Here is a 25,001-nt window from a genome sequence, read left to right as displayed (position 1 = left end):
TTGCATGGCCTCCAACATACTCTGTTGATGATCGAATCCCTCTTCAGCACGAATATCATTATAGGCTGGGCATTCCAATAACACGTGTTTTTCATCCTCAATTCGGCTATTAGGACCACAACAGTGGCAAAACCGCTGCCCCCTGGGGACATGGTACTTGCCCCTTCGTGCTCTGTTCGCCTCCAAAGCCCAGCAACATAAACGAAACTGCATTAGCTTACGATGTGCTAAACGAGGAATGAAAACCTTAGCATGTGTTGGCCACATGACGGCTGCGGCTCCCGAAAAGGGCAGCCCCATCCAGTGCTTATACTTCGCCATTTGCACTCCCGGTTGCTTCCCATCTGATGGGTACTCCTCTGGCAAGACAGTCAGACGCGTATGGTCCCAGCCGCTCATCAAACGCTCTCTTAGTGCCGTTATCATCGCTCCTTCTGGTAGAGGTCTACTCAACAACCAGTCAACACGCTCCTTTACCCCCACGACTTCTTGCGGTATTCCGCTCCAAATGTTGCACTCCAAGAAGGAAAACAGTCGTAACATTGAGATTCCCCAACCCTCCCATTCCGGGTTGTGCATATGAATATTGGACCCCTTCCGCTGCGGCCGGGCCCGCCCCCGCCCCCCTCTGCCCATAAGGTTGGCACTCACGCTCTCTCCCACCCACCCTCCCACCCACCCTCCCACCCACCTACCAGCAGTCATGTCCGTCCTCCCCCGGGCGGCCGAGGACGTAGGGGTCCCTCCACGCCGTCAGATTCATGTTCGGCGGCGGCAGGGACAGGAAGGGAGTCTCCTCCTTGGCCCAGTAGGTGAGCTTGGGGTCGGCTGGGGGGAATACCGGTGCGCGGAGGTCCAGGGAGGGTAGGAACTGTGTTTGACGTGTTGTGGGGTTAGGTTAGGGTAACGTGAGGTGGGGAGGTAGGGTACGTCCGGAGAGGAGCCCTTCACAGGGACGAGGAGCTTTAACAGGGACGAGGAGAGAGCACACACCCACGTCGCTCTGTAAGGGTGCCGTTCCTTTCATAAGCCTAGCTATCAGACCCAAGGCATTTCATCGTCGAATAATCTGAGGTCTAGGTCTAGCAGAGAGAGAGAGAAAGAGAGAGAGAGAGAGAGAGAGAGAGAGAGAGTAGGATAGGCGTCGCGAGGGGGCCGCTAAGGACCGGGAGCGAGACGCCTCGAAGAGGTTCCCGTGGTGCGCGGCCTCAACCCCACCCGCCCCGCACTCGCGGGTCTTACTCTTAACGAACACACAAACACACAAAAACACACACACAAACACACACACAAACACACACACAAACACACACACAAACACACACACAAACACACAAACAAACAAACACACGCACACACACACGCACACACACACACACGCACACACACACTCACACACGCACACACACGCACACACATACCTTCGGCTCGTATGGGTAGTCTTACAGGTATGGGGTCACGCACCCCCAACCATGTAACACACACGCACACACACACACGTATGTCCTCCCACCATTTTCCCCCGCAAACACGCACACTGACCAGTGACCCACCAGGGTCACCGAAGGCGAGGCACTGCGTCTCAATGCAGGCGTTTCCCAGGTCGCACTCGGGCGGAGGCAGCGGACCGCAGACATCACTCGAGCGCAGACGGACCCCTGAGTGGAATACGGAGCGGAGGGATGCAGTCCGGAGGGGGGACGCATATATGCACTATATGTGCCGTATTAGGACAAGAGGAAATAACTGCAACGGTAGGAGAGTAAGGTGTGCCACAGTCATAGTCGAGGAAGGTCTGGGTCTCCCAAGTTTGCTGCTTTTATTATTTAGACCATAGCGGTATGAATTCCCATGTGGGTCAGCAATAATGAGTCATCTGGGTCAAGCTAGCACTGCCGTTCTGGGGCAGCAAAGTGCTGATCTGGGTCGTCACAGTTTGTTAGACTGCGAAGATGGAGGCAGGCCGGAGTATGGATCCCACCATACTCCACCCCACCATTCCATACCGGTGTACAGGATGGTGGGCACACCGTCTTCATCGAGGGTGGCGCAACCGCTGAAGCAACCATCTCCGTCGAAGCCCCCAAACGTGGGGGCGAGTGCAGGAGGCAGGTGCTGCCATGTGATTAGGTCGCGCGACACAGCATGGCCCCAAAGCAAACCCCAGTTCCAGGTGCAGCCTGTTTCCACATACTGATAGAACCTGAGGCATGACAGGGCAAGGAGTATGTTGTAAGCAATAATGCGTCTCGATGCAACAACAACTGATGCGTTGGAACTTAAATGGTGCGTTGGAGCATGCAATGATGGTTAGGTGCAACAACAACAACAGGCGCGCGTCGTCCGCGTACGCGTTTGGTGACCATGGACTGAATTTGGTAAATACTTAGGGTTTTAGATTTATAAAGTTGAAGGTTAGGAGCGCGGCGATTGCGTGCTGCACGCCCGATCTGTCCTTTCAGATGTTTAATCGTTTGTATTCGGCCTTAATTAGTTAATTAGTTGGCATAATAATTGTCAAATTAAATCGCCCTTAACCTTTCGCCGTCTTGAGCCAAACAAGTCCCAAGACGTCCCAACCCGGCAAGACGTCAGTGCCCAGGAAGCCGCCACGCCGGCGACACATGTGACGCTTCGACTCACAAGTGATAGTAGCCCTTGTAGAAAAGGGGCCCGTTCGGATCTGCAGCCAGATAAAGGAACAAGCAAGGTGCCCACAATTGCGACAGGATGTCGCGACCGCCAATCGAGAGTCCCCAGCTCTGCGCCACGGGCACTCATACGCCAAGCCAGTGGACTTGCCACTGCAAAAATATTATTCATTATGTATTAATATTACACGCTTACCATTTATCCAGCCCTGCGGCGGCGCGACGTGGAAGCGCGGCTTGGGCTCGTGTGCGGCGGCCGCCATCGCGAGCGCTTCGATCGTTGCGAACAACACAGTTTGCAAGGAGACGCAGCTGTAAGAAGGACTTTCAATTGCGATTTGGAAATAAATGTATGATAAGAGCTGTGTTTTAGGGAGCTAGTAGGCGAGAACCTTGGCGTAGAGGTCCACCTGAAAACCTGTGCCCGTGGGAGACCGTGAGAAACCGTGAAAGGCCTGCACCGAGACCTGCGCCGCGCCCGCACCGAGCCTTACTTAACACCCGTGATCACGTAACAGGGTGCAAGTAACCCTGATGAATAACTCGTGACCCATATCCTTGGCGAGCTCTAGGAAAGATTTTTGCAGAACTGTACGGACATGTTCGTAAACTTCTTTGGCGCCACTTTTGCTCGCCCGTCCGCATAGAAAAGGCAGCGCTGTCCTCGTCGCAACCATAAAAGCAAATTCCTCGTGATCCCTTACTCGTGATCCCCTTAGAAACGTGATCCCCCTGCATTAGGCATATTTCATACGGTGTGGCTGTGGTACCAATCTCGTTTGCATGATGATCTCACCCTCCGTACGCTCGATGCCCCAAAGCATGGCCTCACACATCCGCCGTTGCCATATCGCCCACCTCGGCGGCCTGCGGAGCTACGGTCGCAACCCGTCTGTCCTGGTGTGCGCTTAGGCCGGCTGCTCGAAAGCATTTTGTTTGCTGACTGCCCACACGCTTGCAACGTCCGATTCGGAACATTTTACATTTTTTTCCTTCTTCGCTTCGATTTATGTAATCCAGAGGTTGCAGGCCTGCCGTCCGAGGTCAAGCATTCCCGCTGTGGTGATGTCGCCAACGCAACCGACGGAGACAGCCGCCCTCGTGCGCCAGGACCGGCCCTCATTCCATATTGCACCCCAACAAGGATGGATGAACGGTGATTACGTGCAGGCTTGTCTCTCGCGTGAGTTCCAAATCGAACCTGACCTACCTCTCCCGTTATCCCCTTCGCAGATCCTAATGGACCCCTTTATTACCGTGGATATTATCATATGTAGGTGAAGTGAAAAATCTTGCTGTTGTGCAGGCTGCTCTTCAGGTTGACACTCCATGTCGGAATGCAGCTGTGACAAAGTACTCGCACGAAACGGTTTCAGCAGATCTTTCGAAATCATCCTTGGTTCAGGTTCTACCAACATATTCCCAAGGGCTGCACCTGGCAGTTCGGCCTGGTCTGGGGCCATTGTGTTTCACGCGACCTTGTCAACTGGGAGCATCTACCACCCGCAATCGAATGCACACCTGGAAGTTTAGATGCCGATGGCTGCTTCAGCGGCTGCGCAACGCTAGACGAGAACGGCGTTCCGACTATCCTATATACGTGAGTCAACCCTTTGGGGAATTGTGTGGAGTTTGATTTCCACTAGGCGTATTTCCGCTCACACGCATAAACGTATCATCTTATTGAACCTTGCCAATTTTTTGTTGACCTCCATTCGCACCTGAACTCGGATGTTAAGTAACAGTGTTCGGGTTGACCAGTATTGGTAATTGGGCCATCGACGATATGTTGACGCACAGGGGGAAAATCCAGTTGTCCTTGCCCTCTGGATTGGTTATAGGGGCGTGCGGCTGCGGAGCAACGTTTCTTGTGGGCCGCTGCCGCCTCCCGAGTGCGATCTCCAGCTTCCCTTCATCGAGTCACAGTGCGCCGCGCGTCCAGTGGACCCAGGCACGTATCGCTATATATTTTCGAGTGTGGGTCGTCGTGCGCAGGTGTAGGTGCTGTCGTATAGTACGGTGCGGCACACCACCAATATCGACTGGCTACAGCGCTCGTGTCCGATTCATTCTCGAGAGGCGTTTTCGGCGTCCAGGTTCTTTGATAGGCTAGTTGAATGCAACGAGTAGATTAGGCTGGGTATAAAGCTCATGCTCATGCTGCCGGTTTCATGTAGAGGACCCCAAGCTGACGTACTGGACGAAGATTGAGTACCCTTGGCTGTCACTGCCACCGCCGTCCAACGGACTGGAGCGCCTCGCTGGCTGGCGTGACCCTGCCATCATCAGCCGACCGGGGGATGAGGGCTCCGACTGCTGGACTATGATTATTGGCAGCGGTGTCAAGGACAGTGGCGGCAGCGTTCTCGTGTACACCTCGAAAGAGCTACTGGATGGTGCGCAATGAGGAGTCTTCTTGTGCCGTGTGTAATTGTTAGGTTTAGGGTAACATGTCACTAGCAAACATATCACTAGGGACTGTGTGCCGTAGTAATTTGTTTGCAGCCGCCATACTAGACCACTTTCTACTTGGGGGACACGCAGGATGGCAATTTCACGGCGAGCTTTGCCACGGTCGTGGGAACGGCGCAGACACGGGCTTCATGTGGGAGTGTCCGATCCTTTTTAAGCTTTCAACTCTCCCGCGCAACGCGTCGCTTTTTGGAAGCGGAGGACAGGTGCGCGGGTAGTGCAGGGACGGTACATTGCAGCGATCACGCGCTGACAGGCGATTGGCGCCCCAAGAGGCTACTGTATGGCGCACATGTATGATTACAAAAAGTAACATAGGTGAATGCGAGATGATACGATTTGACTGTTCCCAGCTATGAAGGCGTCATAACTGAATGCCTGTCGCTTGCAATGTATCGCAGGATGCGTTGGCTACTTCATCTGCGGCGGCCGACTGCGAAATGGAATCGAGCACGTCTATGTACTTCTTCTCTGTCTCGGTTAGTGACTATGCTGTATAAGCGGCTCTTGTTAATTGTTGAAGTCGTCTTCCTGGTGATGGGAGATGATGGTGGTTGCCGACGTGTGAGATTTAACCTTCCCTGCCTTAAGGATTCGCATTGCCCCCACTTGCCAGATGTGTTTTTCACCCCTGCTTGGGCCCACTCGATAATGGAACTGTTGCGGCAGTATGTGCGGGATGTCGAATTTGGGTGAATGAATGACGATAACAGTGGATCTGACCGGATAAATCGTGCTTACTTGCATCCAAATACTGAGTAGGCCAAGGGAGGTTCGTAGGGGTACCAAGGCGCGTCGCACACTTAGACCCAGATAGCCCTTTCTTCATTGAGGATTAGCCGCACGTGTCTTGTCTCTGGCCCCCCTGCGCCATACAGCCTGATGCATGTACAAATCCATCATACTACTGGCTGGGGCCGTATGACCCCGTCTCGAGGCGCTTCGACCTGGCAACCTCGCAAGGCCCTTACCGCCTGGACCTTGGAAACGTCCTGTATGCGCCCAATATTCTCCACGACACTGCCAAGGTGAAGGGAGAAGGGAGGCACTTCGGCTGGACCGCAAAAGCTAGGGCATAACAGGCCTACGCACTATCCCGGGATGTAAGGGCGCGAGTGTAGATTTTTGCATCCACATCTGTTTTTCACTTGAACCCTTGGACAGCGCATCTTGCGTTTACCTTTTCACCAGCAATGTCCCTAGCGGTTTTCCTTTTCCTTTCACATTCCGAGTTCTGGACAGAGTGGCATAAGGCAGGCAGTGTGAAGCCCTTGAAGGCACCACGGCTCGAAATGGACAGCTGACGGGGAGTACGCACCCTCACCTAACCCAACCCACACAAATTGACAACCGATGACAGAGCTCGGCATGCCAATGGCCCAAACGGCCGTGTCACTGGATTGCACCCTTTGTCGCAGGGCCGGACGCTTCTGTGGGGTTGGGGCCAAGAGCAGCGGAACAAGGTGGACGTGTACGACTACGCGGGGTGCTTAACTCTTCCGCGAGTCATGTGGCTCCAGTACTGTGCAGATCCCTCCACTGACTCGTCTACGGATTCTGCGGTCTGCTCTTTGGCGCTTCATCAGCAGCCTTTGCCAGAGCTGGCGGAGCTGCGCCACCCGCTTCGCTCCTGGCGCTTGCAAGATGCGCTGCCCTTGGGGGTCATGGATCTAATCGTTGACGGCGGGGCGAAGGTACCTGCATGGGATGGATCTTTTGACCGCGGCTATCGTGTCACCTCCTTAAACAGCCTCCGTGACTTTTCATTGGGCCACAACTACACTACAGCAATTCCTGCAAATGGTCTTGGTACTTAATGGCCGTGCCCTAATCTCCTGGCTTTGACCCCACAGATGCCGGTGCCAACCGTATCGGGTCCCTTCCTGGACTTGGAGCTGGTTTTCCAGCCCGCGGCCGACTGCAACGCCGACGAGCCACGTTGCTCAGCGTCGGGGCTCCTGCTGCAGAGCTGGAGCAGCGGCCCTGAGGGCTCAGCAGCGCTAATTTACAATTGGGACACCGGCATTCTTGAGGTACAAGGGCGGGTTCAATTTCATCGCCTGTTTAGGTTATGGCGTATTGTCTGATGACTTTTGTTTGGTTCGTGGCTCCATGGCCTCCCAAATTGGGTTTCCACGATAGCTGGCCACGGCATTGTTCAGCTTGGTTACCTATGCTTGCGTATTAAGCTCCGACATGTCGTGGTGGCTCCTGTACAGGTCGTTTACGAGGCAATCGACCCGGCTACGCTTACCTTCAGCTTGGCGGCCCCAGGGGTGCGGCGAGTCGGCGGCCGGCTGCAGCGGCCGCCTGCCCCGGGCAGCCCGTTGTCACTTCGCGTGTTCCTGGACTACTCCTGCCTCGAGGTGTTCACGGGAGAAGGCGAGGTGCTCACGGCGCGAGTCTACCGCGGCAGTGCGCCCACCAACCCTGGGTATCCCGCGGGTTCTAGCTCGGGTATTGACTTCATATCCGCTGACGGTCCCACACGGCTCATCCACTTTGCGGCGTATGAGATGCAGCCCGCCTTCCAGTCAGGCATCAGCAGCGAAGATGAGGCAACGGCGTCTGTGCCGTTGCCATACGAGTCGCTTCTGGAGGGTGTAGAGCGGTTGGAGATGGCTGGCGCCGCTGGTGGTGCAGCTTAAGGAGTTTAGCAGCTTGTCATGGAACGCCGGGGAGTTGATTATGACTCTGGCGAGTCTTCGGAATGCAGCTGTGCATGCGCGCGCGGTCCGCGAGTGATCTGTCTAGAGTTAGTCATGGATTGGGTTGTGGTGTTACAAAGACCTTAGTGGATTTTGGTATAGCGGCGTCTGCGGGGTTGGGAGTGGAGCTGTTCCTTGAGAGTGTGTGCGTTTGTGCGTAGGTTGACCCTTGTTAGGGGTCATCGTGATCCTACCTGACGCGAAGAGTTCAGCGATCTGACTCCCAAGTTACCTGGCAACCTCGCGACAGGGCAGGTGTTTAATGACTGGTCTCGCTTCACAAGATGTCAAAGTAGGAAGATTGATGCTCCTGTAGAGCTTAGCAGGATGTGACTGCAAAATCTGCCGCGGGGAGGCGGTAGCAAGTAATGCGAGTCTAGCTGTGACAGGGCATCACGTAGATTTGCATGCCCAGGGCGGTATAATGACCGAATAGATCGCGCACGGCGAAGGGGATGCATCCGTGTCTTTCGTAAGCGCTGTGGTCGCTTACCAGCACGGAGGTCCGAACATAAACTCTTATTATGGCGTGCGGGAATTTACGCGGTGAGATGAAGGATACACGTAGTACAAAGTGCGCACGTGTTAGTTGCATAGCACCGCAATGTCCTGGATAGAGTGTGCTTAGAATGTGCTTGGTTTACCCGCAAATCCTGATTAAAAATCAGGGTGTGGCATACAGAGTGAAAAGGCCATTCATGTTTAGTCTTTATTGTCTAACTATGAAATGGTGTCTACTACAGATGTGAATGGGTATCTGGTACAATTGTAATTTCTTTGTGATGCAGTCGGCTCGGCAAGTTCAGAATGCACACAGCAAACTAATAGATGCAGAGATTTCCTAGTTCACTAAATTACACTAGACAATACAGTACTGTATGTGCCGCGTGACCCATGGGTCTGGATATGTGCAAAAGGACCGCCACTGTCTAACTCCGTCCTTACATCCATTTCTTGCGATGCTAAGCTGTAGAACCTACAGCTTATCGATGTGTGGCGCTTCACTCTAGGCTGTCTTTGCGTCATTTATTACGGCTTGTTGCTTGGTGCTCCGAAGCCGGTTGGAGTCCTATATCGGCCCCGACCTCCACTTATTCAGTAAACGCCACACGCAACGGGACATTTTCATTCACTCTGTCTAATCACATACAAAATAACTGTTTAAATGCTGAGCCTTGCGATTTGCAGGACCAACACAAGCGCGGCTGCGGTGCGCGCTTGTGCGGCGGCATGCTACCGCGCTGCTTCAGGTCAGCTGGAACCACCATGAGTATCAGCAGTGAGGAGCCGTAGACAGTAATTATTTGCAACGTATCTCCTCATCTAATGCTTATGTTGTTGACTCAGTGAATTGCGCCGATCTTTCGTGTATATCAGCGACAGCAAATTCTTTGGGCTTGTCACTGCACGGTCTCAAATGGAATTCTCCAACGCCCCCGGTCGTCAGGTGACATCATCATATTCACCCCCTGATGCGCTACAGGCCAATCCCAGCAGCCGCCGTCGCCGCACACTGGCGGACTCCGGGATGATCCGGGTCACGAGCTGGCGACGGGCGGCTTGTACGAGTCTGCTAGAAAGGTGAGCGCACTGGCGCTCGGCACTCGGTGCACAGGAAGGCGGGCGAGGCCATTACACACGGAAGGATGCATGTGTGCGTGCATGTTAGGATGCGTATCGACGTAACACGACGTGACAAGATGCGGTGTTACTAACTCCGACATCCCCCCTCCTGCACATGGCGCATACGTCTCCCTACGGTCCCCACCCATCCGCAGCAAAACCCTAACTCCTCCAGGGAGTAATCGTCTCCCAGGCGGCGAAAGACCGATACATGGCCCCGCACGTTGACGCCATGGATCTAGCAGGCATACCGATATATTAGGCATCCATGGCAAATAGAAATAGAAAGAGAGCGTTTGATGAGCGGCTGGGACCATACGCGTCTGACTGTCTTGCCAGAGGAGTACCCATCAGATGGGAAGCAACCGGGAGTGCAAATGGCGAAGTATAAGCACTGGATGGGGCTGCCCTTTTCGGGAGCCGCAGCCGTCATGTGGCCAACACATGCTAATGTTTTCATTCCTCGTTTAGCACATCGTAAGCTAATGCAGTTTCGTTTATGTTGCTGGGCTTTGGAGGCGAACAGAGCACGAAGGGGCAAGTACCATGTTCCCAGGGGGCAGCGGTTTTGCCACTGTTGTGGTCCTAATAGCCGAATTGAGGATGAAAAACACGTGTTATTGGAATGCCCAGCCTATAATGATATTCGTGCTGAAGAGGGATTCGACCATCAACAGAGTATGTTGGAGGCCATGCAATGGGAACCCGCACGCCTGGCGAGGATGTTGGAACGTATGTGGGCTCACCGAAACTCAATTACCCCCTTTGGACGCTAGTATGGGCTGATGTGCGGTGTTTTTTTCCTTTTTCTCCGTGGCTTTTAGGCGTTGTAGTATTGCCCTTGGGCCTTCGGCTCGTATGGGTAGTCTTACAGGTATGGGGTCACGCACCCCCCAACCATGTAACACACACACACACACACACATATTAGGCACGTTTATGTGGCCAGCAACACCCGAACACTCATTCATGAGGATATCCAGCCCAGTAAATCGACCTCTATTTACGTCACTGCACTTTCCGCTACCACCGCCTCTGCCGCTGCCGCCCCCTTCTGTACCTCGTCCCTGCGCACAGGACCGCGAGGCCGTTCCCAACCCCGTCCCAGGTTCCATCACCCAGCAGACTGCCAGCCAGGTCACGGACACGGCGGCACCCGAGGAGGCTCTGGACAGCCAGGGCATGCCAGCTAACAGCTACCCCGTGCATCAGGACCCAGCCGCCAGCCAGCAGCACCCCACGGAGGCCTTCCGCAGCCCCGCTGAGGGAGGTAGGAAAGCGGGGAAGTCCCTGGTAGGTAGGTAGGCAGGTAGGTAGGTAGGTAGGTAGGTAGGTAGGTAGGTAGGTAGGTAGGTAGGTAGGTAGGTAGGTAGGTAGGTAGGTAGGTGGGGGGGCAGGGGGGTGGGGCGGGTGGGTGGGTGGGGCGGGTGGGTGGGTTGGGCGGGTGGGTGGGCAGGCGGGTGGGTGGGCAGGCGGGTAGGTAGGTAGGTTAATGCGTAGGTAGGTCGGCAAGGGAGAGCGCCATCGGGGAAGCTCACAGGCGAAATTCATGTGACATATTCGTACGCCAGTATCGGGCTTCTATCTCTTGTGAGGAAATTGCTGCACATGCATGATTTCCATTCCTTCACACACCGCCTTTCGCGCTTGTTGCCCCTCCTTCACAATGGGACCGTTTAAAGCGGATTGAATCCTCTGCATATGTGTGCCTGTCCCTCCTGGTCGAGCAGCGGCCACAGCAGCGCAGCGCAGCCAGCCGCCGCCTGCGGACCGAGACGTGGAGGGCCCCGTGCCGCCCTCGTCCAATGTAGAGCCACGTGCAGACGTACACGGAGTGACCCATGGGTCGCCACCGGAAGACGTGCAACGGGACCAGGTAGGCATAGGGCAGCTTTACAAACAGAAGTTACTCCAAGCCTTACCAGGCTCTGATCCAGTACGGCTGTATGTACCGGACGGCACCCCCAGGTGGACGTCACACGGCGCCCCGCGGAGGAGTAGGTGCGAGAGGCGCAGCGGAGCTTCGCGAAGCACAGTGTTGGGCAGGGCCTTCAGGAGCCCACTCGGGGAAAGCTGGATGAGGGGGTGGATTGGGCGCAGTCTGACAGGCACTGAGGCAGATTTGGGCCGGTGGAATGGCGGGCCTGCAGGGCAGCTGCGGGGATTGAGGGGGCGAGGCGGCAGTGGTGGAGCCAGTCGAAGCACACATCGGGAGCGTCGCAAACAGGTCGCCCTCCTGGAAGGGTCCCACGCCTTTGCCGGTGGCTGTGGGGTGCAGGTCAATAGGTGCGGGATACAAAGTACACCGTCTGTGGTGTAAAGCTAGGTACGGCGACATTTAACGGGGAAAAGAAAGGCAGGGGAATTTTCGTTGACCGGCGTTCATGAGCGGTCGAGAATGCTAAACACATTTGTTGAAACGTTGGCACTGTATTTCGTCTCATTGCGGAGGGCATGCAGGGCTGTCGAACACAATCGTCGTTCCCTTTCTTTAACGGGAATCTGTTGGTCACAGTTTGTCTCCGTGGGAATGCTATCTAGGGAGTTTTTTCGTGTACGGCAACGGTTGTGAATATGCGTCACTTTGCCGTATTAGGCAGTAGCTCTTTTTACTTGCCGCAATCGACGCAAATTGAATTGCTTAACAGCAAAGGCACTGCATAGATAGAACAGAATCCCTAATTGTGTACTTCCAGCTGTACCAATGGCCCTCAAATTTGAAACCAGAACGAAGTTCGCAACATGTCTACCCGCGTCTCAGAAATCCCTTTCTTCATTTACGAGGCAACCAATTATCGCATGCAAGGATTCTAAAGCCATAATGATCACGCATGCGTCTTCCAGTGCAGCTCGGCAAAGCGGGAGCGCGGAGCTGGGCAACAGAGCCCACCAAAATGGCGACTTTGACAAGTCGCCAACGCAGGCGAGCGTATGCGGCATCACGTTTCAGGCGACATCTGGAACTCTCAAATTTGCCATGTGCATCATGTGCGTGAACGTGACACCCTCGTCCACGCACGTCTGTAGGTGCGTGCACCTGACCCCTATTTGCTGCACCTGTAGGGGCCGAGTTGAGGGGGCGGCCAGGGCGCTGCAGCTGGACCGCATGCGCTACCGACACGGCTGATGAGATAAACACAAACACAAACATACAGACACGTGCACGAGACACATGCAAGATAGGCCCCACGTGCACACGCGCGTGGCCACCACGAATACAAACATACAGACATAAACGTGGATGTGTATGTGTGTGTGTTACATGGTCGTGGGTGTGCATACCCCATACCTGCAAACCGCCCAATACGAGCCGAGGGCGCAAGGGCAGCCAGATCGCCTGTAAGCGACCTGGCAGCCATCCTACCTCGAACTTCAGACAAAGCAAGTGATAAAGGAGGCCAACGACCAGGTTGCGATGGGACCACACACGCTCCAGCATCGTCGCCAGGCGTTCAAGTTTTCACTTCATAGCGTCCTTCATATGCTCAAAGCGTGGGAAATTCATATACGACCTGGTTTCGCCGTACATCGGACAGTCCAGCGGTAACACTCCGACGGTGCTGTTTCCAAGCCTGGTGCCATACTGTTAAGCAGCCGGTCAACAGCACGTGCGACTTCCCCCAGCGTGAAGGGGGTTTCTAGGATTTCTTTTGCCTGAGAAGTCCTGCCCCCAAACAATGGGACGTCCGACATTCCTGTTCCTCTAGGCTTTGTTGTCAATGAAGTTCAGAAGCCGATTCGCACCATCAGGCCCCGTCTCTTCCACACCCGTGTTAAACAGCAAAGCAAATTGTTCCCCCCTGAAAACCCCAATATTACCTATCGCACATCGCTCCCTCAATGTCCCTCCCAAAGACCGCCGCAAAGCTCATTAATCATGCCGACACTTGGCCACGAAATCCCTCATGTGCTGCCTTCGCATGCCTTTTCGCCCAGTTGTAGCCCGTCCGCGTGCGGCAGAAAGCCTCCCGTTTTGGACCCGAATTATTACTCACCCTGCGTAAACCCAGCAGGGACCACCCTACACTCAACAATGCGCTGTCGCGTTTACCGGCATTCCCGGTTCCACCAAGCGGTATCCTCACATGACGTCATGCTAGCAGGATGGTGCGCACTGAAGCCGAAGGAGTACCAGGAGTATGCAGCAACAGGGTGGGTCAGCAGGAGCACGAAGAGACTGTTTTCATGAAACCTGCCCTGCCCAACACGAATACAAGCCCGATGCTAAGTCCAACAGTTACCTGTCAACTGAAAGGATTTGGAAGCAGATACGGATTTTACTATTACTCGGACTCTGAGCCGGGCGGGGGTTCTCACCTCACTATCACTTTCGCTTCGCCCGTTGGGCAAGGAGTTGCTCGTCCCCCCTAGTGGTCCAGTCGTCACAGCCACCAATAAACGGGCGAACAGTCCATACGCTTGCTGTGCGCGCGTGCTGGGTGTTTTGCATGGGTCCTGCATCGTGTTACATCTAGCGTGCGCATGTACCTCGGATCATGAGTATTGCCAATCCTGGGCCACATAATGGCACATAACTGATCTACCAGCAACTGTCAACCAGCAACCAATACAACCTAAAACTCAACAATCACACCGCATGCTCTCTTCCCTCTCCACCATTTCTGTGACTGCACGGCAAGCTGTCGGGTCGGGCCATGAGGCGCAGCCTTGTTAATGAGAACCCAGCAACCGTGCAGGGCAAGTTCTGGGTTCGGCGCCAATGCAGCGGCTCTGTACAAGCTCCGTGGCAAAATCGTTCCCTTAGGCAATCATTATCAGCCCTGCCGACATGAGGGGTGTGTTAAGTACTCTGCTGCTTTCCCAAAGCTTGGGTTACCAAGAGGAGGATTTCACAACGGAGTAGGTGAGAAGTACGGTCTACCCCAACAAACATGTACTTCCACTATCAATACTCGCAGCCATTCCTTCAGAAACGGTAGTCCCTGACTTAGCAGGAGGGGGAATGATAGCATGTATTGCACCTTCATAACCTCTCAGGTCTAGCCATGCCATGCGCAATCCAATCCATCCCAATCGCGCTGCAGACCGCCAACTGGATTGACTCATGCGCCTGTCTTCCTACCAACGCTGCTGCAGTACGCAGCTCCGTTTTACGAAAGTACCATACAACACATGACCTGTGGGCCATTTCAAAAGTTTGTCACAGTAGACATGCTAGAAGCAAAAATCAGCCAATAAAGCGTCAAACTGCAGAGCAGCGACATACGTGCAATTAATAGCCATCAGCACAACAGTATGCATTTTCTCGCAAACCGGCACCACGTGATCGCAAAAATAACTGTGTCCTTGTCACTCGCTCATTCGAATACCCACCCGCCCCCACCCACGCGCCCGCCCCGCCTGCCTGCGGCCTCATCGCAAAAGCCTCAGCCACATCACAACACATCATCTCCTCATCCTGCGCAAACGCAGCATTCCGTGAATCAACCGCGACCTTCCGCCATCGGGAGCGGCATCGGATCCCGCTAGGAAGATGCCGCGAAAGAGGAGACACTGGTGGACGCCCCTGCCGGGGCCGCCGCCGGGGCCGCCGCCGCCGGAGCGCGCAGTACCATAGCCCCGCCGCCGTCACTCCTCCGAAGAACCATAAAATGGAACAACGTAGCAAGGGTGGCGAACTGCGAAGGACGAGGCGGAAAAAGGACACTGTAAATATAGGCAAAGACAAGCAAGCCGGCACGAATGGGGCTGCTCCATTGCCCTCTCTGGGCCTACTGCGCTTCCGTGCCACTGCCTCCAGCGTCAACCCGCCCACATTGCTACAGATGCAATAGCGACCACGGTTACAATTAGGGTTGCAATGATAGTCAGAATGACCCGTCACGCTTACTACGCCAACCGCCATCAGTAGGAGGCGCTGTAGCGACATGCCGCCTCTCTCAGGAACCTCGCTATCCCACATGGCCGCCTCCAAGCCCGCGAGGTGCACCCGGAGGTCCTGCTCCGTCGCCCCTCGCCGTAGCGCTGCAGCGTGGCTGTCCATCTCGTCGAACTCGTCAGGAGCAGTGTGGCCGTTGGCCATATGATGCCCATCGGCGGCGCCGGCACCGGGCAGATCTTGCGCGGCGTCGATGGCGGCACCGGCGGCGAAGCGATGACGGACGTCGGCGCGAGCAGACCTCGGTGGGCTTGCAGCCGCGGCGGCGCCGCCGGCACCAGCAGTCGTCCCATGGGATGGTGGTGCGCGGGTCTCCGGTGCACTCCTCATACGGGCTGACGGACTCGCGCTTGCTTCTGCCGTGGCAGTGGAAGGGGAGACGCTGTGCAGTGTTTTGCCGTATGGATGACCAAAGGGGCTCGGCGTAGCAGCAGCCGGGGGATGGCGCCTAGCGGCGTCCGACGATGTTCCAACCGCTGCCTCAAAGACCGGGGGCATTGTGGCAGCAGCAACGGGCGCACTGGCAGTGGTAGCAGCAGTGGGACCCGGGAAAAGGCGGTTGGCGGCACCAATTGCTGTGCCACCTGGCCTACGGTTAGCTGCTGCACCACCCGTGCCGCGTCCACCGATGCCGCTCAGGCTGGCTTGGGGCTTGGGTGATGATGTCGGGCCAGCGGCGGCGATAGCCGTCAGCGCCGCGGCAATTCGCTGCGCACGCGATGCTGTCAGTGCTGCCACCGCGGCGGCCTTGGCGGCTACCTCCGCCAGCAGCTTCATCATGTTGGGCAGCAGGTTGCAAACGAAGTGCGTTGCATCCAGCACTCGCTCGGTGTGGCGGCACATGCGCCAAACCTGCGAACACACCAACGACAACACACTAAGAACGCTCCGTCAACACCAGCATCGATAGTACCCTTCAACACCAGCCGCAAGAATCTGCTTCTGCACCGGTGCCACCACGTGACACCAAGAGGCACACCCACACCCACAGCCCCGCCTTTGCCTTTGCCCCGCTTAGGGCGTCATTATGCATCCGCACATTGGCAATAAAGGAAACATCATTTATACACGTGAGGGGTGTTCTATTTTAGCATAGGGCACATAACGCACCTGCAGGTAGGTAACCACCCGTGGGTCGGTGAACCAGGAGGACTCCAGTGGCATCGCCGGCTGGCCTGCTGTGTCCCTGAAGCTGGCCAGTGCCACACCTTGAAGCCACTTAGTGACCAGCGCACGCAGCCCCGGCCGCATGTCATGTGTGCCGGGCGGGGCGTGCTCCTGCGGTTCCATAGACAATCGGTCTTCTTGATGGGCTCAGATGGGCACGGTTTAAAGTTTGGGCTATGTTCGGCGATGTGAAATTGGGTGCTGAGATGTAAGCCTATGTGCGGCAGCACTTTCCCAAGATTTTCGCGTGTATAGCGACCATTTATAACAAATAAATATTTATAACAAATCTCAAAAACGTGTACCCCGCTTATGGGGGGTAGAAGTTTGGGCAGAAGTGCGCTCCTCGCGCTTGCGCACTACCGAAGCCGCTTTTCCTGTGCACGAACCACATGCAAGCACGATAATCCGTCCTATGACTCTGCTGGCCTCCCTCCTGCTTTGCCCCTGCTTGCCCCTCTCATACCATGACGAAGCTCCGCAGTTTCTCATCGGCCGTCGGTTCTGCCCCCTCCGGCCCCGAAGTACCACTCATGCTCATGCCGCCACTGTCGTGCGTAAGACACAGCAGCGCTGCCGCCGCCGCGTAATCCCCTAACATGATGGCACACATAGCCCTTTCCAGCGCCACGCCGCCTCCCTGCAGACCCTCCCCGCTGCCAACATCAACAGCTGCTGCACCAGATCCACCGTAAGAATTGATTCCCGACATCGCCGTTGTCGTTGCGGTGACTGCAACGCCGTTATTCTGCACCCGTCGCATCGACGCCGCCACAGCGGGGCTCTGGTCCAGGCCCTCTCTCTCCCTCAATGCATCAGCCTGGCGCCGTACGACGTCGTCTAAACGCTGTAGCAACAGGTCTGCTTGGTGAACGAGGTGCGGCCAGCCGCTACGGTAACCTTCAACGATGCAGGCGAGCGCGCCGTCGTACAGGACGTCGGGGTGAGGTGTGGCGCCTGTGCCGCGGAGTGCATCTGGCAACAGGGCGACCTGAACGGCGGCGGCGGTGATGGTGGCGGCAACCGTGAGCACGACCAAGGGGGACTCGCGTCACACAGACACACCCGGCCTACCTACCGAAGGAAGACTTATTTTAATTGCGTGCAGGTATCCTTTGTAACGTTTGGTGATTTCTCAAGAAAACCCTCCAAATCAGCCCGTAAGTGCAACTAACAGAGACGGCAATGAGGCATGGAACCGGTCTGAGGCTCTTTCCCTCTCCACACCACCCGCCTTTCCCGTGCTTGGAGCTATCTTTTCGGTTTCCCTGCGCCCGATTGCACGCCGATCCTCCCGATTTTGCCCGCCTTAAGCCAGGGATTCTCCGCACCTGCTCTCCACACGTCAGCGAGTCGCGGCCGCGCTGCATCATCCGCCGGGCATGACCCACGACGTTCTGCGGGTCGACGTCGGTGGCGAGCAGCTCGCCGCCGTCGCTTGACGCGGCAGCTGCAGCTCCGCTGCGCACTACCACCGCTGCTGCGGACCTGAGCACTCCGCGCATGAGGGCGACCCCCTTGGCTCGGCGGGCAGCTGTGTCTGGGCCCAGGGGCAGGTTCACTAGCTCACAGGCGTATTCTGGTGCCAGGTCCTGGGAAAAGGGTCATACGATGAGAGGGGACTTGGCAGGACAGGAGAGAGGGGAATGAGAAGGCCAGAGGGGAAAACGTACATGAATGGAACATTGATAAAGTGTAGGATACTCCGATGCCCTCATATTCAGCCCGGCTTCTGCAAAGGCTCCCCAGGATACTCGTTTCATTGTACCGGCGCAACCAGTCACACTCCCAGCCAGAGTTAAGACCGGTCAAAAAGTTGTAAATGTGCCCTTTGATCAGAAGTGCCATTCTAAACGGTATCCAAAGCGTGTAAGCTCATATCTTAAGGCCCTTGCCAGGACCCCGCTCCTCAGGCCCCGCTTTAAGTGCCTCCTCCGGTCCTTACGCGCAGCGCGCCGACGATCTGGGTTTGTAGCTGCTTCGCCATGCCGTACCGCCGTAGCTTCACAAGCGCAGCGTCCAGATCATCACATGCTGGCAATACGGCACCCTGAGCTGCTGGCGTCGTCAGCCGCTCGCCGGCTCTGTCGCAGTACGCAAGCGCCACCGCGGCAGCGACGTCGCCCGCATCTGGCTGGTTGCCATTAAGCTCAAGCCAACGGCAGCCATGGTCCAAAACCAGCTGAAATTCGCCAATCTGTTTGGTGACGTGTCCGACATGGGTGAACGGTTTCGGGAAAGGGGCCCAACAATGGGAATGCATGGGGAGGGCGCGCTTCCCCAGCACGCGAACGCGGTGATACGAACTTGCCGTGCGACATGCAATGCTTGCAGTCGGCGCCTACAAATCATCGGGTAATAACCGCACCACCTGTTCTTTGGGGCTCGCGTCTTTGGGGCTCGCGAGCAATCCGAGGTCCTGAGCACCCATGTGAAAGCCCTGCCCTTCAGCTGGGAAGACCCTGTTCCTTAGCTCTAATTCAGATAGATAACGTGAAGGTGCTGATCACGCACCTCCTGAAGAACGACCAATGCCCCGGGAAGGTCCTGCTGACTGACTCGAAGGGCACTGTGTCCAGCTGCCACCTTGGCATCATAGGATCGGCGCAGGTCAGGGTCAATCAAGGATTCGGCTGCGGCTTTTAAGAGCACCGCACGCGCAAAGAGCGTGTCCGCAGAGTACGCAGTTGCTGGGGGCTGTTTGACCAAGGTCTCATAAGCCTTCCGAATGGCATCGGGCCTGCTGACGCGCGGCACCTGAAGTAGGCGATAATAATCAACTGCAACAGAGACGTGCTCGCTGGCTGACATTGAGCGGGGTGGTCGAGGTGGCGCTGAGGCCGCTGCGCGCTCCTTCTTGGCCTCCCGAAATGCGACCACTTGAAAATGCTTGGCGCGGGCCCCAGGAACGGCAACCGGACGGCTTGAGGAGTGAAAGCTCCTATTGCTACTGTAACGCTGCGATAAGCGCACTGAACATGCTGGCGGTGGCATGGGGTGCGGGGCCCGGCTCGACATAGCTCGCCTGGAAAAGATGCATTTTGCACTGAAGGTCTGTAAGTGCATTGTCTACTTACAAATGAAATTTGGTTATATCGCAAACAAGGGCCTAGGGCGAACCTTGCAACTGAGCTCAAGTTTGAACCTTTCAATGTTTCGTGCGGGATGGAGTAAGGCTTCGATAAATACTATGTTAAATGTTGCAGTGGCGTTCTTCCTCGGCGAGTAGAGCCATTGGGCTAAGGAAGTCGAGAAAGGTGTTAGATTTCAAAATGGCGCGTAAGGGATCCAAACGACCAGTGGTTGCAAAAAACGAACGCCCCCTCTTCAGTCTTCACAGCTTGCGGCATGCCTAATGCGTAATTGATTCCGCAAGGTAATACTTTCACGTGCGGCAGTGGCCAATAAAACCTCTTCGTTGTGCATCTGCATGCATTTCTTCACCGCGCAGCCCATATCCATGCTGGTGACATAATGACATGTCCAGACCATTTATTCGCGTAATCGCCGTAGTTACACAGAGGGAACGGCCATGCCCGGGCCCGAAAATTTCCGGTTGCATGTACATGGCTACTACAATACCTGCTAACATACACTAATTCGAAAGGTCCCCTCTATCAGTACATAACGGATGCCCTGCAGCTCGCAAAGATTTCGGCAAATTGGCACTATGTATAACTGTTTTCCTCCTCTGCCAGGTCCACGTGCATGTCACAAGGGCACGTGGTCGCCTCCGGCACAGAAACGCCGCACTGCTTCCACGCAAGCGGCAACAGATCCCAACTAGACCCGGATCCGTAACAATCATGCCACGTTGTGTGGATACACACGTGCTTGCTTGCCCATTTCCTCCGCTGTGAGTTACACCCTTTAGTTGACGCGTCGCGATGACCGGCAAGGAAACGACTCTTCGTCATGGACATGGAAAACCACAGCTTCGGTGCCGTCCTCCTCACGGACCAATTTCTAGTTACGAAAAAAAGGATGACTGATTGCCGATTGACCCCAACTAAAATGCCCCCTGTTACATTGGCAAATGCACCAGAGACAGAGACAGCACGGGTAACAAGATACCGCAGGCAGAAATCTTCTCAATTTTTCCTTTACTTAAATGTCATCTGGTAATAATACAGCAGTGCAGCGATGAAGGTACCACACCAATCTCACGCCGCTGCATTGGACTGGATGCCAGGACCTGTTTCCCTTGTTTCCGTTCCCCTTCCCCTGGCATTGGAGGAAGGCTGTTAATTCCAGGAGAATAAAACAAGGATAGCAGAAAGGTCACTTGCACTGCCAGGAACACTGGGAGGCGCTCGTCCAGTAGCAATACCAAATGGACGACGCTCGTCAAGAACCTCTGGCCCTCTGGCCAGAGAAATCCCCCTCCAAGCCGGAACCCACAAAATCATCTTCCTCGCTCACACACGTACACAATCTACACCTGCGCCCTCTCCTGCACATACACACATACATACAGACATGGATATCTTCGCGTTCATCCTGACAGCAGACCTCTTAAAAGCGATACAGCCAGCCTGTCAAAGCGGCCGTCAACCGCCCCACCTCGCCGGGCCTCAGCCCCGCGGCCCCGCCCTACTGCGCGAAGAAGGCTACAGCGCCACGGGCTGAATCTCCCCCAGGGCCCACTCGAAGTCCCGCAGCGCCAGCGGCCGGGGTCCCGCTACCACGGCCCCACCGCCACCGCCGCCACCTCCGTCCCCCCCCCCTCCCCAGCCCCATGCCCCTGCCGCCGCCATCTGCCTGAGCAGCTCCCGCACTGGTTGCATGACGGCCTCGCGGCATAGCTGGGTCAGGTCGCTACCGCTGTAGCCTGTGGTGGCGCGGTAATAGAGGCAGGTAGAGGCAGCAACAGTCGCAATAGCATGTGCATGTGCAGGTGTAAGATCAGTAAAAGCAGAAGTGGCTGCGGAGGATTGAGGACATAGGACCAAATTAAGGACATCGGAAAGGGGCAGGCAGGTAAGACCGAACGGAACTGAAAAGAGAGACGACACCGACAGACCCATCCCTCGCTCACCCGCCGTCCTCTCCGCTAGCTGCCGTACTTCCCCACTGTCCAGGGAGTGCTGTCCCGCCAGCTCGGGCCTCGTCAGTACGGCGGCTAGGAATGCCTCCCGCGCTGCCAGATCAGGCAATGGCACCGCCACCCGCCGGTCGAAGCGGCGCAGCAGCGCCGGGTCACAGTCCTGCGTATCAGGTCCACATGCAGCGGATGGACGTCGTGTTCAAGCAGTCACGAGGAAGACGCGCACCTGGAAAACACCCTTACGCGCGGGGCCCATCATCGCCAACATGAGAGGAGCGAAAGGGAAGGAGGTAGGGAAGAAATAGATTTGAGGAGACCGTGTCAATCCTCGTACATCTATATATATGTTTATCATTGCACAACATCGTCACTATCGCCACAACATCGTCACTATCGCGTCAAACCTCTGCGTTAAGAGCAGTGCAGCAGCAGGTTCCATCATGCGACGTACGCGATTATAAAACTGTTGTGCATAAGGCCCCACACTCCTCGATGTCGCTGAGTTGAAAGGTGTGCCATCACTTAAAAGGACTTTGCCAATAGTTGTTAATAGTTGCCAATACTGCATAGGCTGTCGCGCCACCAAGGAAAAGGAAAAGCCATCATGGCTTTGCTGCGCACGCAAAAGTAGGTGGGTGGGTATTGCGACGCTCTCCGTTTCGGTAAAACGACTTCCCTTCATCTCACTTTGCTTTTAGCTTTCGCGTCTCGCTATGCTTTGGCGCCATCTTGTGCAGAAAGCGGAGAGGTTGTGGGTGGGCGCGTAAACAGAGGTACACAAGCGAACTCCCGGGCAGTGCCCTGGTCCTGTGTTGGGCCGCGTCCTTCTCCTCTTATTGTCCTTACTCTTCTCCATCCCCACCCATCCACCCATTCAACCATGCCCCACGCACGCACCTGGGGGGCCCCCTAACTGCACTCTTCACTTGGCAGCAGCTTCACTCGTTCGTGGTTCGTCTTTCCCCCCCTAAGCCCCCACCTGGATGCGGTTCGTGGCCGCGAAGACGTACACTCCCGTCGGGCTGCATGTTCCCAACCCGACTCCACCAGCTCCACCACCAGCGCCGTTTCCAGTACCCCTGTCTCTAGCACTCGACGTCACTGCCGCCACCGCGGTGGCTGTTGCTACTGCTGCTGTTGTTGCAGAGGTTCGAGCCTCTTTGCCTGCTACTGCTGTTGCTCTCGCATCCGCTGCTTTCAACAATCCCCCGGGGGTCTCCCCCGGCCCTGATGATGACGATGAAGACGCCAGACAGGACATCTGAACCAACAGCTCGTTGAGCAGTCGGCGCCCAATGGGGTCGTCCCCTGACCCACGGGTCGGCGCAAGACTGTCCACCTCGTCCTTTGGGAGAAGCCCGAGGGCAAGGGCGGGATTGCGGATGTGGGCGCTGAGAAGGTTCAGGGACGAAGTACGGGCGGGGCTGGGAGTGGAGGTACGTTTGTGGGGTAAGAGCTGTAAGGACTGGAATCATCAAGACGAGGGGCGGAGAAGCAGGGCCACGCATAAAGCTGCCCGAAGCCCCATCACCAAATCTTTTGTCACGTCACAGAATCGAGGACGAGTCGCGCGCCGAACAGCATACTTAACCCTCTTACATCACATCACATCACAGTAGAGCTTCTATTCCGAACTCGGAATGTATTCCGCAGAAAAAAACGCTGAATAGAGGGGCAAAACACACGGCCCTATCTGCCCTTATCCATAACCCTCATCTAACCCATCTTCCCCCTCAAAAAATACCTTTACATACGGGCATTGTTTCTCCTCTAGCGCAAGGAGACACCCACCCACCATGAACACGATACACGGCTGTTTGACGCGAGCTACCTCGAACACCGCCCGCAGCTGTTTCTCACTCTCGCCGCTCCTGAGTACGGCACATGTACGGGCATGAGCGCGTGTGTGTATACGGGTACATGTACGGGATGCACGTGCCCGTTTATAGATGTATAGCTATGTGCGTGCATGCCGTATGTACACGTGGCATCGGTGCATCATCATCAACCAAAGGTGTCAAAAAGGGAAACCATCCGGCCATCCCGCCATCCCCAAATTTCCCTCCCTTCCCAATCCCACCATTTTGAAAGTATTGCACCGGGCGTGAGCACCAACAGAGTCGCTCCCGCTTCCGCAGCGATGCGCTCGACCAGCATGGTCTGATGCATGTGCGCGAGGAAGGAAAGGAGACGGAGGGAGGGGTGTGTGCAGCCACGACGGTGAGGACGGCGAAATCCATCAGGGGGCTAAACACGACAAACAGAACTTGTCGGTGCCCAAGGAGCCGCCGACAGCTCCGAAACCGTGACTCAAAAACCCTTGTAAGGTAAGGAGAGGGGAGTTAGGCTTACACGCGGGCACATAATTAAATTAATATTGTAACTACTATCTAATACTTACCAACCCGAGATGAGAGCCGGGCAGAGCCACAGTCACATCAGCCGAGGCGGAGAATCAAAACGCAAATTGCAAAAGGTTAGCTGCCAAAGTCCAAAGCATGGGGAGTTTGTGTAGAGGCTGATGGCCGTACGTGGCCGTAAAGGGGGGTGGGACTAAGGATACGACCGTGTGCTTCGCCTCTACATACCTATGTGGGGGCCCCCCCGCAGCCTCCCATGGCGTTATGCAAACACCTAACCTACCACCGCTACCCCGATCCCCACCCAATCCTCCCCCCACCTTTCCAGTCCCTGGCGGTCCATACAATAAGAAGTTGCTGGCGGGCTGACGAATACCCTGGAACCTGTCAGGGGGGGGGCGGATGTGTGCGTGTGTGCGGGGGGGGGACCCGGCGGGGGAGAAGACGAAGATGAAAGTGAAGTCATTCGATTCCTGGCAATGCCGCCAGTGCTAGCATGTTACACGGGACTGCTGTCCCGCCATTGGGAACCCCCGAACCCACACCACATGAACCCACACCACCCAGCTCACAGGTGCGGCATCCTTAGCGGCAGCAGTAGCGACATCCGAACCTCCTCCTTGACCGACCTGAAGGTGGGTGGGGGAGGGGAGGGGATATGCGGGGAAAGGAGGAGGAGGAGGGGGGAAAGACGAACCACACACGACTGAAGCTGCTGCCAGGGCAAGAGTGTACCAAACGTAGAACTGACCGAAAGGCGTCCCCAAGGAGGGGGGCCCCAAGCAATAGCAGAAGCAGTATTAGTAACAACTGCAGTAACAGCAGCAGTAGCATTAACACCATTGGCAGTAGCAGCTACAGCACGCCACGCCCCGACCTACAGCAGCCCTCGCCCCAGCCCATGACCCAGCCTACCTTTCCCCACGCCCGTCTTCTCAGCATCTGCTACCCCCCCCTGTCCCGCGCCCAACCGAATCGACCCCCTCCGCACCCCCTCCCCTCCCCCCGCACCTACTCTAGCCCGGCCAGGTCGTCCAGACTGCTGTCCGCACGCACCGGCCGATGACACGTTTC

At 56.0% G+C, this 25,001-nt stretch overlaps 5 protein-coding genes across 5 annotated transcripts in view; 2 read left to right on the top strand and 3 right to left on the bottom strand.

Moving 5' to 3' along the window:
• Positions 1 to 2,914, bottom strand: part of VOLCADRAFT_88611 (uncharacterized protein) — a gene marked incomplete at both ends in the record, with an annotated part of 11,918 nt that extends 9,004 nt beyond the window's left edge. Inside the window, 5 exons of the mRNA XM_002948162.1 lie at positions 696 to 828; positions 1,554 to 1,658; positions 2,007 to 2,203; positions 2,644 to 2,683; positions 2,848 to 2,914. Of these exons, the coding sequence (XP_002948208.1) occupies positions 696 to 828; positions 1,554 to 1,658; positions 2,007 to 2,203; positions 2,644 to 2,683; positions 2,848 to 2,914 (542 nt within the window). The remainder of the gene's footprint in view (positions 1 to 695; positions 829 to 1,553; positions 1,659 to 2,006; positions 2,204 to 2,643; positions 2,684 to 2,847) is intronic.
• Positions 2,915 to 3,716: 802 nt separating this feature from the next.
• On the top strand, positions 3,717 to 7,771 carry VOLCADRAFT_103826 (uncharacterized protein; the record flags this gene model as incomplete). The annotated part of the gene is made up of 8 exons (XM_002948307.1): positions 3,717 to 3,834; positions 3,995 to 4,251; positions 4,831 to 5,047; positions 5,196 to 5,329; positions 6,002 to 6,151; positions 6,542 to 6,817; positions 6,977 to 7,156; positions 7,343 to 7,771. The coding sequence occupies 8 exons, from the start codon at positions 3,717 to 3,719 to the stop codon at positions 7,769 to 7,771; spliced, it is 1,761 nt and encodes a 586-aa protein (XP_002948353.1).
• Positions 7,772 to 9,097: 1,326 nt separating this feature from the next.
• VOLCADRAFT_88609 (uncharacterized protein) lies at positions 9,098 to 12,581 on the top strand (the record flags this gene model as incomplete). The annotated part of the gene is made up of 6 exons (XM_002948306.1): positions 9,098 to 9,110; positions 9,315 to 9,412; positions 10,532 to 10,724; positions 11,185 to 11,330; positions 12,261 to 12,481; positions 12,518 to 12,581. 6 exons carry the CDS (start codon positions 9,098 to 9,100, stop codon positions 12,579 to 12,581), a joined length of 735 nt encoding a protein of 244 aa, XP_002948352.1.
• A 2,724-nt stretch (positions 12,582 to 15,305) lies between these two features.
• Positions 15,306 to 19,331, bottom strand: dnj48 (molecular chaperone; the record flags this gene model as incomplete). Its single annotated transcript, XM_002948161.1, has 7 exons — positions 15,306 to 16,205; positions 16,464 to 16,631; positions 17,275 to 17,511; positions 17,852 to 17,917; positions 17,990 to 18,112; positions 18,466 to 18,717; positions 19,035 to 19,331. Coding segments are annotated over 7 exons (2,043 nt in total), but the record flags the coding sequence as incomplete, so codon positions are not given.
• A 1,799-nt stretch (positions 19,332 to 21,130) lies between these two features.
• VOLCADRAFT_88606 (uncharacterized protein) overlaps positions 21,131 to 25,001 on the bottom strand; it is a gene marked incomplete at both ends in the record, with an annotated part of 4,293 nt that continues 422 nt past the window's right edge. Inside the window, 7 exons of the mRNA XM_002948160.1 lie at positions 21,131 to 21,351; positions 21,559 to 21,727; positions 22,547 to 22,912; positions 23,363 to 23,438; positions 23,648 to 23,727; positions 24,248 to 24,311; positions 24,500 to 24,556. Of these exons, the coding sequence (XP_002948206.1) occupies positions 21,131 to 21,351; positions 21,559 to 21,727; positions 22,547 to 22,912; positions 23,363 to 23,438; positions 23,648 to 23,727; positions 24,248 to 24,311; positions 24,500 to 24,556 (1,033 nt within the window). The remainder of the gene's footprint in view (positions 21,352 to 21,558; positions 21,728 to 22,546; positions 22,913 to 23,362; positions 23,439 to 23,647; positions 23,728 to 24,247; positions 24,312 to 24,499; positions 24,557 to 25,001) is intronic.

The sequence above is a fragment of the Volvox carteri genome, assembly GCF_000143455.1.
Source record: "Volvox carteri f. nagariensis unplaced genomic scaffold VOLCAscaffold_9, whole genome shotgun sequence".
NCBI classification, from domain to species: domain Eukaryota; kingdom Viridiplantae; phylum Chlorophyta; class Chlorophyceae; order Chlamydomonadales; family Volvocaceae; genus Volvox; species Volvox carteri.
This window is presented reverse-complemented; position numbering and strand designations above follow the sequence as displayed.